This window comes from Budorcas taxicolor, chromosome 10, assembly GCF_023091745.1.
Source record: "Budorcas taxicolor isolate Tak-1 chromosome 10, Takin1.1, whole genome shotgun sequence".
In the NCBI taxonomy this organism is placed as follows: domain Eukaryota; kingdom Metazoa; phylum Chordata; class Mammalia; order Artiodactyla; family Bovidae; genus Budorcas; species Budorcas taxicolor.
Window position 1 is genome coordinate 66935330 of NC_068919.1, and position 13637 is coordinate 66948966.

Genomic DNA, 13637 nt, shown 5'->3' on the forward strand with positions numbered 1-13637 from the left:
CATCCCATATTACAAGAAATGCCCAGGAAGGCCAGCTGCAAGATTGGTTGATCCAGTGTAATGTCAGGGGAGCCAGATTTATTCCATCTTGCCCTCTGGTCACACTGCTTTCCTCAGACGAGGTCCTGGTGTGGGTGAGATGGCTCCCGTACTTCCACACCCTCCCTGCAGCATGACAACTCGCTGAAGAAGGGCCGTATTTCTTCCTGGTCTCTTTAAAGAGCAAAGAAATCTTTACAGGAAGCTTCCCAGAAGACTCACTCAGGTCTCATTGGTCAGAACTCAGTCACATGTGCACCCCTAAACCAGTCATAAGTGGCTTGCCTTAATCAGATTTACCCGAGTCCTGTGAACAGTAGCTGGCTCTGTCCCCAAGAAAGAATGGCCGGGTGTCCAGTCTTCCATTATTTCCAGTTGCTTGCACCTTCCACCTTTGATGATATAAACACTGATCCTTATGAAAACAAAACATAGTGGCCACAACCTGTTGGCCTGATGTATTTTGAAATTTTGTTGAATGAAAAATTTTCACTTCCTTCTAGTACTTACGTGATAATGAGTTCATACAAAAGATTATTAGATAATAGGATGAAAGCACTGCACAAACAGAACTGAAGAATACGTACTGGATTCCTGAAATCACCTGGGGTTGGTGGGGTTGTGGGGGTGGGAGGAATGTGGTTTGAAAAAGAATCTCTGAGGTAGAGGCCCAGACATCAGATTTTCTTTTGTAAAAGCCCAAGATAAATATCTGTCTCCAGTGATAAATCATTCATCTATTCTTACACTTCTTTCATTTTCTCAGACTAATTGCGTATTTTATCCTTCTGATTATTAGCTTTAAACAGAGAATGAAAATTGCTCACTTTCCTCCCCTCTGCCCTTACCCAATATTTTGGAGAGATTCTATAACCTTTTTGTGTTGAACATCATCTTTTCTGTGGGATGCTTTCCAGGAAAAGGCAGCAAAGTGGAAAAACCCCGACGGCCACATGGATGGGCTCACGACCAATGGCGTCCTGGTGATGCATCCGAGAGGTGGCTTCACTGAGGAGTCCCAGCCCGGTGTCTGGCGTGAGATCTCTGTCTGTGGAGACGTGTATACCTTGAGGGAGACCAGGTCTGCTCAGCAAAGGGGAAAGCTGGTAAGTGCACTTCACACAAAAAAAATGCATGAAACTACAAACACATAAGTTGAACACTGTCATTTTTCTCCCCTGAAATTCAGAATCTTTGTCTAGGTCTTAGGGTTGTGTTCCATTGACCCAGGAGAATCGGAATTTTCTCCGAAAATAAGAAGGAAATGGCCTTATTCACTGTCATGATTAAGCTTTTCCAATAGTGGAAGAAAATTACCTTTTGTTCCTAACAACATTAAAAGCATAATTCTATCGCTTTACTTCACCATAGAATTCTGTTTAAATTCACTTTAAGAAAATGAACTTATTTTTAGTGTAAAACTTCACTAATTTGGAAAAATCCTGAGCAGTCTAAAAACTAATTAGTGAAAATTATGAATTACAGAATTATTTACTAGGCTTTTTGCAGACAAAAAAGATAATTAAGTTAGCTTTTTTTTTCTTGTTCATAAGAAATTATAGTTCCTTATATAGTTCAAAGTCATAGTTACTGTTTTACTTGAAATAGTTCATATAGTACATTGACTTGGCATGTTAATATTTTTTCTATAAATATTACTGCTTATCCTAAATCTGTTGGGTTTTTAACCCTTTCTTCTATGGAGAATCATTTTAATACCTTAAATAGTAAGTTTGGGGTTTCTCATACTGCCATGGCTGTGTGGTACAGCACTAAAAGTTTCTTAGTAAATTTTCTACTCCAGTACTTTTAATTAATTGTTGGGTAGAAACTAGAGCAAGAGAGAACAAGTGTTTTCTTTCAAACTACCTGGGAAATAATAATATAAATAATAGAGGATGTGATCTAGTTCACAGAGAAAGATGATATTTTTAAGATAGAAAAAAGAAGATGGGGGATTTTACAAAGCTGGTTTGCTATTCTCTACTGGATGTTTGTTTTTAGGGGATAGTTATTTTTATTACTTGCTTACACCATTATTCAGCTGCAGGTATAGCTTCTGCCTTTTGTGATAAAATCCCAATCTTGGAGCATTATGACTAAAAATGAAAAACACTTTCTATGAAAGCTAAACAAATTCAATAAACTTTGCTGAAATATGTTTCAAGAGATTGTAAATAGGAAAGAGGATGTAAAATCTGTTTTTCAAAAAAAGTTTTGATCATAGGATAATTCTACACAAAACTGGGTTAGGATGGTCAAATGAGTTACTGATCATTATAACAGCAACAGTAAGTAAGCAGTGTATGTTTGCTGGGTGCAGACACTGCATTAAATGAGCTAATGTCTCAGAAATGTTAATCTGCACACCAGCCTTGTCAGGGAAGTGGAATTATCCCCGTTTTATGGATGAGGAAGGTGTAGCATAGAGAGGTTGAATATTGCCCAGTCACAGAGTTAGGAGGTGGCAGCAAATGGGATTTTAAATCAAGGAGGGCCTGAGTTTAAGTTTGAACTCCTGGCTTCTACTCAGTACCATCTTGTAGAGAATCACACTTGATTGGCACCACCCTGGGCAGATAGAAAGCATACACTGGTGTCCAGGAGGGCACATCATCACAGGATAAGTTTCTTGCCAATTCTCATTCATGTATTTTGTTCAAAGATAGAAAGAGCATGTAAAAATAATGACTAAGAGGGAAAGCATGCTGCTGTTTGAGCAGTTACTGCATATTAATAGTTCTGAAGTCAAGCCATAGTTCCAGGTCCTGATCTACCACTTAGCTCTACAGTTGTGAAGTGGTGACTTGACCTCTTTATACTTGGCCTCATATCCATGTAACTGGAATAATACCGGTACATACCCTTTAGAATCACTATGAGAACTGAGTAAGAATGGAGCAGTGCTATACCCAGTCCCTAATTGGTTGCCATGACTAAGCAGGAGCTAAGGGCTGGGAATCTGATAATGACCAGGATGCCCCGGGCTCTGCCCTCAAATTGTGGAGTCTGGAAAACATTACAGGTGAGGCCACAAATCATTAGCATATTTTGTGATCAGCACAGTCATAAGAAAGTACTGGAAGGCACAGGAGTCTCTCAGAGGGACACCTATCCCAGACATAGGAGTCAAGAATATGTGGAAAATAAGAGACCATAGACTCAAAAGTTACATTATTTACCAAGAACTGCCATGCAGGAAGAAAAAAGGTTGTTCAACCTGGCTGAGGGGGTTGAGACAAGATGATAGAGTAGAAGAATATGAGCTCATCTCTTTGTATGAAAAGTGAAAATCACAATGAACTGTTAAACAAACAGTCATCAACAACAATAACAAAAACAACCCACCAGAACCTACCACAAAAGATATCCTACATCCAGTGAAAAGGGAAGAAGCCCCAGTGGAGTGGTAGAAGGGACACAGTAGTAATAAAATCAAATCCAATACCCACTGGGTAGATGTCCCACAAACTAGAAAAATAATTATATTGCACAGGTTCTCCCATAAGAGTGAGACTTCTGAGCCACACATTAGGCTCCCCAGCCTGGGGTTCTGGCAACAGGAGGAGGAGTCCCCAGAGCATCTGGCTTTGAAGGCCAGTGGGCTTTGATCACAGGACTGGGGGAACAGAATGTCCATTCTTGGAGGGCATACACAAGGTCTTGTGCATGTCAGGCCCCTGGGAGCAGTGGGCCGGGGGTGGGGAACAATGACCACTTAGGGGCCTGACTAGACCTACCTGCTGGTATCAAAAGATTTCCTGTGTAGGGAGCAGCTGTGGCTCACTGTGGGGACAACGACACTGGCAGTGGTATTCTGAGGAGTACTCATTGGCATGAGCCCTCCTGGAGGCCACCATTTTTTCATGAAAACCTAGCCCCACCCAACAACCTGTAGTCTCCATTGCTGGGATGCCAAACAACCAGCAGGGTAGGATCACAGCCCTCCTCAGTAGGAGACAGGCTGCTTAAAGTCTCCTGAACACAAAGCTGCCTGCTCAACATATCCCTTGACATGACCCTGTCCACCAGAGGGATAAAATCCAGCTCCACCCAGCAGTGGCCAGGAAGCAGTCCCTCTCACTAGGAAGCCTGCATAAGCCTCTAAGACCAGCCTTATTCACCAGGGGGTAGATAGCAGAAACAAGAACTACAACCTTGCATCTTTCAGAATAGACACTGCAAACACAGAAAGCTACACAAAATGAGATGCCAGAGGGAGGAATATACCCCAGACAAAGGAACAGATAAAACCCTAGAAGAACAACTAAGTGAAGTGGAGATCTACCCAGAAACAGTTCAGAGTAATGATAGTAAAGATGATCCAGGGATCTCAGAAAAAGAATGGAAGCACACACTAAGAAGATAAAAGAAATGTTTGACAAAGAAGAAATGTTTGTTCTTCTGCCTAAAACAGAAGAACAATACAATACAATAGAAGGAATCAGTAGAATAACTGAAGCAGAAAAATGAATGAGCAGGAAGACAGAATGGTAGAAATCACTGCTGTGGGACAGAATAAAAAGAAATGAGGACAGTCTAAGAGACCTCCAGGACAAAATTAAATGCACCAACATTCACATCATAGGGGTCCCAGATGGAGAAGAGAAAGGACTTGAGAAAATATTTGAAGAGATAGTAGCTGAAAACTTCCCCATCATGGGAAAGGAAACAGTCACCTAAGTCCAAGAAGGACAGGAGTCCCAGGTAGAATAAACCCAGAGCGACATGCCAAGATACATAGTAATCAAATTGACAAAAATTAAAGACAAAATATTGATATTTACCATATCCATTGAATGTAAATGGATTTAAATGTATCTAACCAAAAGACACAGACTGGCTGAATGGGTACAAAAACAAGACCTGTATATATGTTATGTTGTCTACAAGAAACCCACCTCAGACCTAGGACACATGCAGACTTAAAGTGAAGAGATAGAAAAAGAAAGCTGGAGCAATACTCAACAGATAAAATAGACTTTAAAATAATGACTTTATAAGACACAAGGAAGATCACTACATAATAATCAGGGGATCGATCTAAGAAGATATAACAATTATAAATATTTATATTCCCAATATAGAAGCACCACAATACATAAAGCAAATGCTAACAGCCATAAAAGGGTAAATCAACAGTAACACAATAATAGTAGGGGACATCAACACCATATTTATACCAATGGACAGATCCAGACAGAAAATAAAGAAATAAAAACTTTAAATGACACAGTAATCCACACTAGATAGATATTTATAGGAAATTCCACCTAAAAGCAGAATAGACTTTCTTCTCAAGTAATAGAATGAACATGGAACATTCTCTAAGAGAGATCCCACCTTTGATCACAAATCAAGCCTTGGTAAATGTAAGAAAATTGAAATCATATCAAGCATCTTTTCTAGTCACAATGCTATGAGATTAGAAATCAATCACAAGAAAAAGAAAACTGTAAAAAACACAAACACATGGAGGTTAAACAGTACTAAATAACCAAGAGATCAAGAGACTCTTGAGAGTCTCTTGGACAGCAAGGAGATCAAACCAATCAGTCCTAAAGGAAATCAACCCTAAATATTCATTGCAAGGACTGATGCTAAAACTCCAATATTTTGGCCACCTGACATGAGAAGCCAGCTCATTGGAAAAGACTGATGCTGGGAAAGATTGAAGGCAAAAGAAAAGATTGAAGGCAGCAGAGGATGAGATGTAGACAGCATCACTGATTCAATGGAGCATATTACAGTCCATGGGGTCATAAAGAGTTGGACATGACTTAGCGGTTGAACAACAACAAACCTCAACATAATAAACCCCATATACAACAAACCCACAGCAAACATCATTCTCAATGGTGAAAAATGAAACCATTTCCTCTGGCTCTAGAACTTAGACAAGGCATCCACTCTCACCACTGTTATTCCACAGTTTTGGAAGTCCTAGCCACAGCAATCAGAGAAGAAATAGAAATAAAAGGAATACAAATTGGGAAAGAAGTAAAACTGTCACTGTTTGCAAATGACATGATAACTGTACACAGAAAATCTTAATGATGCATCTGAAAACTGCTTGAGCTCATCAGTGAATTTGGTAAAGTTGCAGGGCACAAAATTAATACATAGAAACATTGCATTCCTATACATTAACAATGAAAGATCACAACAAGAATTTAAGGAAACAATGCTATAACCACTGCAACAAAAGAATAAAATACCTAGAAATAAACCTACTAAGAAGGCAAAAGACTCTCCTCGAAAACAATAAAGCACTGATGAAAGAAACCAAAGATGACACAAACCGATGGAGGGATACACCATGTTCTTGGATTAAAAGAATCAATATTGTGAAAATGGCTCTACCACCCAAAGCAATCTACAGATTCAGTGCAATCCCTATTAAGTTACCAATGGCATTTTTAACAGAATTAGAACCCCCCAAAATTTACAATTTGCATAGAAACTCAAAAGACCCTGAATAGCCAAAGTAATCTTGAGAAAGAAAAGTGAAACTGGAAAAATCAAGCTCCCTGACTTCAGACTATCCTATAAAGCTACAGTAATCAAGACAATATGATACTGGCACAAAAACAAATATAGATCAATGGTACAAGACAGAAACCCAAAGATAAACTCACAAACTTGTGTCACGCAATCTATGACAAAGGAGGTAAGAATATACAATGGAAAATAATCTCTTCAATAAATTAGTCCTGGGAAAACCAGACAGCTACATGTAAAATAATGAAATTAGAACATTCTTTAACACCATATTCAAAAATAAACTCAAAGTGAATTAAAGACCTAAATGTTAGATCAGACACTATAAAAAAACACAGAGGAAAATATAGGAAAAACACTCTTTGATATAAATCACAGAAAGATCTTTTTTACCTACCTCCTATAATAAAAATTTAAAATAAACAAATAGGACCTAATTAAACTTTAAAGCTTGTGGACAGCAAAGGAAATGATAAACAAGATGAAAAGATAACCCTCAGAATGGGAGAAAATATTTGCAAATGGAGCAACTGACAAAGACAGTTGCCTTGGAGGATTAGTCTCCAAAATAAACAGCTCATGCAGCTTAATATCAAAACAAAAACAACCCAATCAAAAAATGGGAAGACCTAGATCGACATTTCCTCAAAGATGACATACGAATGGCCAGGAGGCTGATGGAAAGATGCTCAACATCACTAATTATTAGAGAAATGGAAATCAAAACTACAATGAGGTATCACCTCACACTGGTCAGAATAGCCATCAAAAAAAATCTACAAATAATAAATACTAGAGAGAGTGTGGAGAAAAGAGAACCCTCTTGCAGTGTTGGTAGGAATGTAAATTGATACAGCCATTATGGAGAACAATATGGAGGTTCCTTAAAAAACTAAAAATAGTTTGTCATATGATCCAGTAATCCCACCACTGGGCATTCACCCTGAGAAAACCATAATTCGAAAAGATACAAGTACCCTAGTGTTCATTGCAGCACTGTTTACAACAGCCAGGACATGGAAGCAACCTAAATGTCCATCAACAGATGAATGGATAAAGAAGACATGGTACATATATGCAATGGATTATTACTTAGCCATAAAAAGGAATGAAGTTGGGTCATTTGTAGAGATGTGGATGGACCTAGAGTCTGTCATACAGAGTGAAGTCAGAAAAATATTGTATATTAATGCATATGTGTGGAATTTAGAAAAATGGTACAGGTGAACCCATTAGCAGGGCAGGAATAGAGGCACAGACGTAGAGAACACACATGTGGATGCAGGGGGCTGAAGAGGAGGGTTTGACAAATTCAAAGATTAGTAATGACATATATACACTACCATGTATAGAACAGATAGCTAGTGGGAAGCTGCTGTATAGCACAGGAAGCTCAGCTTGTTGCTCTGTGATGACATAGGTGGGTGAAATAAGAGGGAGTGGAAGGAAGGTCCAAGGGGACAGGATATATATATATCACATATAAATGATTCACATCCTTGTACAACAGAAACTAACACAGTATTGTAAAGCAATTGTAGACAATTTTTAAAAAAAAAGAGAGAAAAAGGGGAGAGGGCCCAAATTATTAAAATTACAAATGAAAACGGAGAAATTACCACCATATCACAGAAATACAAAGGATCATAAGAGACTACTACATGCAACTATATGCCAACAAAATGGATAACCTAGAAGAAATGGACAAGTTCTTTAAAAGGTACACTCTCCCAAAAACTAAACCAGGGAAAAATAGAAAAAAATGAACAGACCAATTACCAGTGCAAAAATTGAGTCAGTAATTTTAAAACTTCCAAGAAGCAAAAGTCCAGGACCAGATGGCTTCACAGGTGAATTCTACCAAGCATTTAGAGATGAGTTAATACTTATCCTTTTGAAACTACTCCAAAAAATTGCAGAGGAAGGAACACTTCTGAATTCATCCTCTGGGGCCACTATTACCCTGATTCCAAAACCAGATAGATATCATACATGCAAAAAGAAAACCATAGGCAAATATAATCAATACAGAGGCAAAAATCCTGAACAAAACACTAGCAAACCTACTCCAACAATACAGTAAAAGGATCATACACTATGATCAAGTGGGATTTATATCAGGGATGCAAGAATTTTTCAGTATCAACAAATCAGTCAGTGTGATATACCACATCAACAAACTGAAGAATATAAATCATATGATCATCTCAAAAGATGCAGAAAAAACTTTTCATAATAGTCAACATCCATTTTGGATAAAAATGCTTCAGAGAGTGACCACAGAAGGAACATATCTCAACGTAATAAAGGTGATATATGACAAACCCACAGCTAACATCACACTCAACAATGAAAAGCTGAAAGTATTTCCTCTAAGATCAGGAATAAGACAAGGAGGTCCACTCTCACTACTTCTATTCAGCATAATTTTGGAAGTCCTAGCCACAGCAATCAAAGAATAAATAAATAAATGGAATCCAAACTGTAAAAAAAGTAAAACTGTCACTGTTTGAAGAGGACGTGATTCTGTACATAGCAAATCCTTAGCATCCTAAGATGCTACCAGAAAACTACTAGAGCTCATCAGTGAATTTGTAAAGTTGTAGGATACAAAATTGATGCATAGAAAGCTGTTGCATTTCTATACACTAACAACAAAAGATTAGAAATAGAAATTAAAACAATTCCATTTATCATCACATCAAAAAGAATAAAATACCTAAGAATAAATCTACCTAAGGAAGCAAAAACCTATATTCTGAAAACCATAAGACACTGATGAAAGAAAACAAAGATGATGCAGACAGATGGAAAAATATATCATGTTCTTGGATTAAAAGAATCAATATTATGAAAATGGCCATACTAGCCAAGGCAATCTACAGATTTAATGCAATCTCTGTCAAATTACCTATGGCATTTGTCATAGAACTAGAAATCTTTATGGAAACACAAAAAACCCTAAATAGTCAAAGCAATCTTGAGAAAGAAGTACAGAGCTGGAGGAATCAGTTTCCCCATCTTCAGACTATACTACAAAAGTACAGTCATCAGAACAGTATGGTACTGGTGCAAAAACAGAAACATACATCAATGAAACAAGATAGAAGGTCCAGAAATAATCTTAGGCACCTATGGTCAATTAATCTATATCAAAGGAGACAAAACTATATGATGGAGGAAAAACATTCTCTTTTATAAATTGTTTTGGGAGAATTGAACAGCTACATGTAAAATAATGAAATTAGAACATTCTTTAATACCATACACAAAATAAATTCAAAATGGGTTAAAGACCTAAAAGTACAAAACCCTTGCAGGAAAACATAGGCAGAACATGGACAAAAATCATAGCAATATTTTTTTTGGCCCTGTCTCCTAGAATAATGAAAATAAAAACAAAAATAAATAAATGGTATCTAACTAAACTCAGAAGCTTTTACACAGCAAAGAAAACCATAAACAAATGAAGACACAATCCATAGAATGCGAGAAAATATTTGTAAATGATGCACCCCACAAGGAATTAATCTTCAAAATTTACAAACGGCTCATGCAACTCAATATCAAAAAAATAAAAAATAAAAAACAGACATTGCTCCAAAGAAGGCACATGAAAAGATGTTTACCATCGCTAATTATTAGAGAAATGAAAATCAAAACCAAAATGAGATGTCACCTGAGACCAGTCAGAATGGCCATCAAAAAATCTACAAACAGTACATGCTGGAGAGGATGTAGAGAAAAGGGAAGGAACTCTCCTACAGTGTTGATAATGTGAAAATGAAAGTGTTAGTTAGTCCCTTAGTCATGTCTGACTCTTTGCGACCATGAACTGTAGCCCACCAGGCTCTTCCATCCATGGGATTCTCCAGGTGAAAATCTAACAGAGTTACCATGTGATTCAACAATTCTACTTCTGGGCATACATCTAGAAAAATTCATGATTTGGAAGGATACATATACCCCAGTGTTCACTGCAGCACTGTTTACAATAGCCAAGACATGGAAACAATTTAAATGTCAACAGATGAATGGATAAAGAAGCTGTGGTTTGAGATGGTGTCGCCTGGAACTTGAGCCAACTGCACAAGGGTATTGGAGGTCTGGTGAGAGACCATGGCCAAGAACAAACTAATAGGGCAGAAGTCTAGGAATGTATTCCACATAGCCAGCCAAAAAAGCTTTAAGGTTAAAAATAAAGCAAAACCAGTTGCCACTAATCATAAGAAGATAAACATTGTGAATGATGAAAAAGTTAACAGAGTGAATAAAGCTTTTGTAGATATACAAAAGAAACTTGCAAACTTCTCAAAAGGCCTTTCCCTTGAACCTCTGCAGAAACAGCTGATTTGTCAGCAGTGTCATGAAATATTACTTAGTTCTTAAAAAGAATGAAATAACCTCATTTCATTGCAAGATGTATAGACCTGGAGATTATCATACTAACTGAAGTAAGAAGAGAAAGACAAATATCATGATATTCTATTACATGAGGAATCTTTTAAAAAGTGATACAAATGCCCTTACTTACAAAACAAAAAAACTCACAGAAGTGGAAAACAAGCCTGTGGTTACCAAATGGGAAAGTTAGGGAGAGGGACAAATTGGAAATTTGGGATTAACATAAACACACTACTATATTTAAAATAGATTAACCAACAAGGTGATGGACATGGAGGCCCGGCATGCTGCGATTCATGGGGTCGCAAAGAGTCGGTCACGACTGAGTGACTGAACTGAACTGAACCAAGAAGGACCTACTGTATAGCACAGGGAACTCTGCTCAATATTCTGTAATAACCTAAATGGGAAAAGAATTTTGGGAGGGATGCTCAAGAGGGAGGGGACATAGATATACCTATGGCTGATTAATGTTGATGTTTGGCAGAAACCAATACAAACTGTAAATCAATTATCCTTCAATTAAAAATAATTTTAAATAGATATATATGTATGTATCACTGATATAAACAAAAAGCAATGAATAAAAAGTTATCATAAGGGGGGAAAAAAATGTGACCCAAACTCCAATTTATTACCACAGCAGTGTTCTTCTTACCCAGTTTGATGCAGAGATGAAACCTCCCCTGAGAATTATGTGTTGTCAAGAGAGAAGGGAGACTCCTGACATCTAGCAAGAAGGGAGGAGATCAGGAGGTATTCAGGGGAGCGGTGGAGTGAGGAGAGAGATTCAGCAACTTAAAGGCTATTGAAAACCTGTCTCTGTGTTTTTCCTGTAAGATATTAAGATCTATCATTTTGTTGGGATTTTACCTTTTTCTAACTACTAGTATTTGATACTTTATTAGAGAAGGACTGCTTTCATTATTAAAGGACAACTTCTAGGCAAAGTGCCATCCAAGTAAGCCTTGAATGTTGAGTGGGAGTTTGCCAGGCCCTGAGGTAGACTAGCTGGATGGAGAATTCTAGGCAGAGGGGACTCATGCACGTGCCAGAGGGCAGTTCACCTGAGTGCATCCATAGAGCGCAGGTGGCACACGGAGGCAGGGATGAGGTTTCTGTGGCCCATGTGTAACTGTTAATCAGTCTTGTGAGCACTTGGTAGCACTGCCAGTCTTTTAAATGATGTTCTCAAGCTCACAGTAAATGTCTCTGCTTCAAACCTTAGAATTGCAGGATAAATGATAGATCGCGTGAAGCTAAAGGTCACCAGGAATCACTGGCAGCAGTGCAGTATTTATTGCAAGGCCCACCAAGGGTCTTCTGAATTGACTATGGTCGAAATCAGCATAAGTCTTCACCAGATGAACTGGTTGGACATCGCCTATGCCTTATGAGACCAAGGAGGTGTTGTTCTGTTGAGGAGGAAAAATAAAAATCTAAGGAGATTTGTGAAGTTTGTTAAAATAACCATTACAATTACAACCACAGTAATTATCCTCCAATTAAAATAATTTTTTTGAAAAAGAAAAATAAACCACTCCATTAATTGAACTTGTAAAAGTTAGTGTATTCAAGCCTGGGCCTTTATGTGTATCACATATATGATTTATAGTCAATGTTCAGATGAGGAAAGGGAGACTCAGAGGGGCCAGTTACTCCCCTAGTTTTCAAGGAGGCCGTGGGATAACTGCCCCATTTTTTATTTCATAGCTGATCTTTAAGAGGAAAGAACACTAGCGAGATCTGCCAATTTTTGCTTTAAAAAGACATGTCTGTCAAACTTGTAGGTGGAAACTGAGACCAACATCCTGCAGGATGGCTCCCTCATCGACCTGTGCGGGGCCACCCTGCTCTGGAGGACGGCAGATGGCCTCTTTCACACCCCAACCCAGAAGCACATCGAAGCCCTGCGGCAGGAGATCAATGCGGCGCGGCCGCAGTGTCCAGTGGGGCTCAACACCTTAGCCTTCCCCAGCATCAACAGAAAAGAGGTGGTGGAGGAAAAGCAGCCCTGGGCGTATCTCAGCTGCGGCCACGTACACGGCTACCACAACTGGGGCCATCGCAGCGACACGGAGGCCAACGAGAGGGAGTGTCCCATGTGCAGGACAGTGGGCCCCTACGTGCCGCTCTGGCTTGGCTGCGAGGCGGGCTTTTACGTAGACGCGGGACCGCCCACTCACGCTTTCACCCCTTGTGGACACGTGTGCTCAGAGAAGTCTGCGAAATATTGGTCTCAGATCCCGCTGCCTCACGGAACTCACGCCTTTCATGCCGCCTGCCCTTTCTGTGCCACACAGCTGCTTGGGGAACAGAACTGCATCAAATTGATTTTCCAAGGTCCAGTTGATTGATGCCCTCAAGAGCCATCAACGACTTTATTAACAAGTTACTGTGAAGATTTTGCCACTAACTCTAGATTTTACCTTTTTATAATGCCGTTTATTAGGGGGAGGGGGGTCCTGAAGCTGGGAAGAAAGAGGGGCACGGTGATGAAACATGCCAGGCATTGACCGTAACAGTGGTGTGTTGCATGCTTACGACAGCAGCATCATCATTGAAGTGTGCTTGATTAAACCGTAATACCTTTGTAACAATTGGATTTAAAATGCCATGCTTTCATTTCAGCCTTGGGGTTTCTTTGGTAAACTGGGACAGGAGTTTAAATCCTGTTTTAAAACTCCAGAAGA

At 38.8% G+C, this 13637-nt stretch overlaps 1 protein-coding gene across 1 annotated transcript in view; it reads left to right on the forward strand.

The window, feature by feature from the left end:
* The window catches only part of PELI2 (pellino E3 ubiquitin protein ligase family member 2), a 185662-nt gene extending 172361 nt beyond the window's left edge, over positions 1-13301 (forward strand). The window contains exons 5-6 of the mRNA XM_052646986.1: positions 957-1145; positions 12735-13301. Of these exons, the coding sequence (XP_052502946.1) occupies positions 957-1145; positions 12735-13301 (756 nt within the window). The remainder of the gene's footprint in view (positions 1-956; positions 1146-12734) is intronic.
* Positions 13302-13637: the final 336 nt, after the last annotated feature.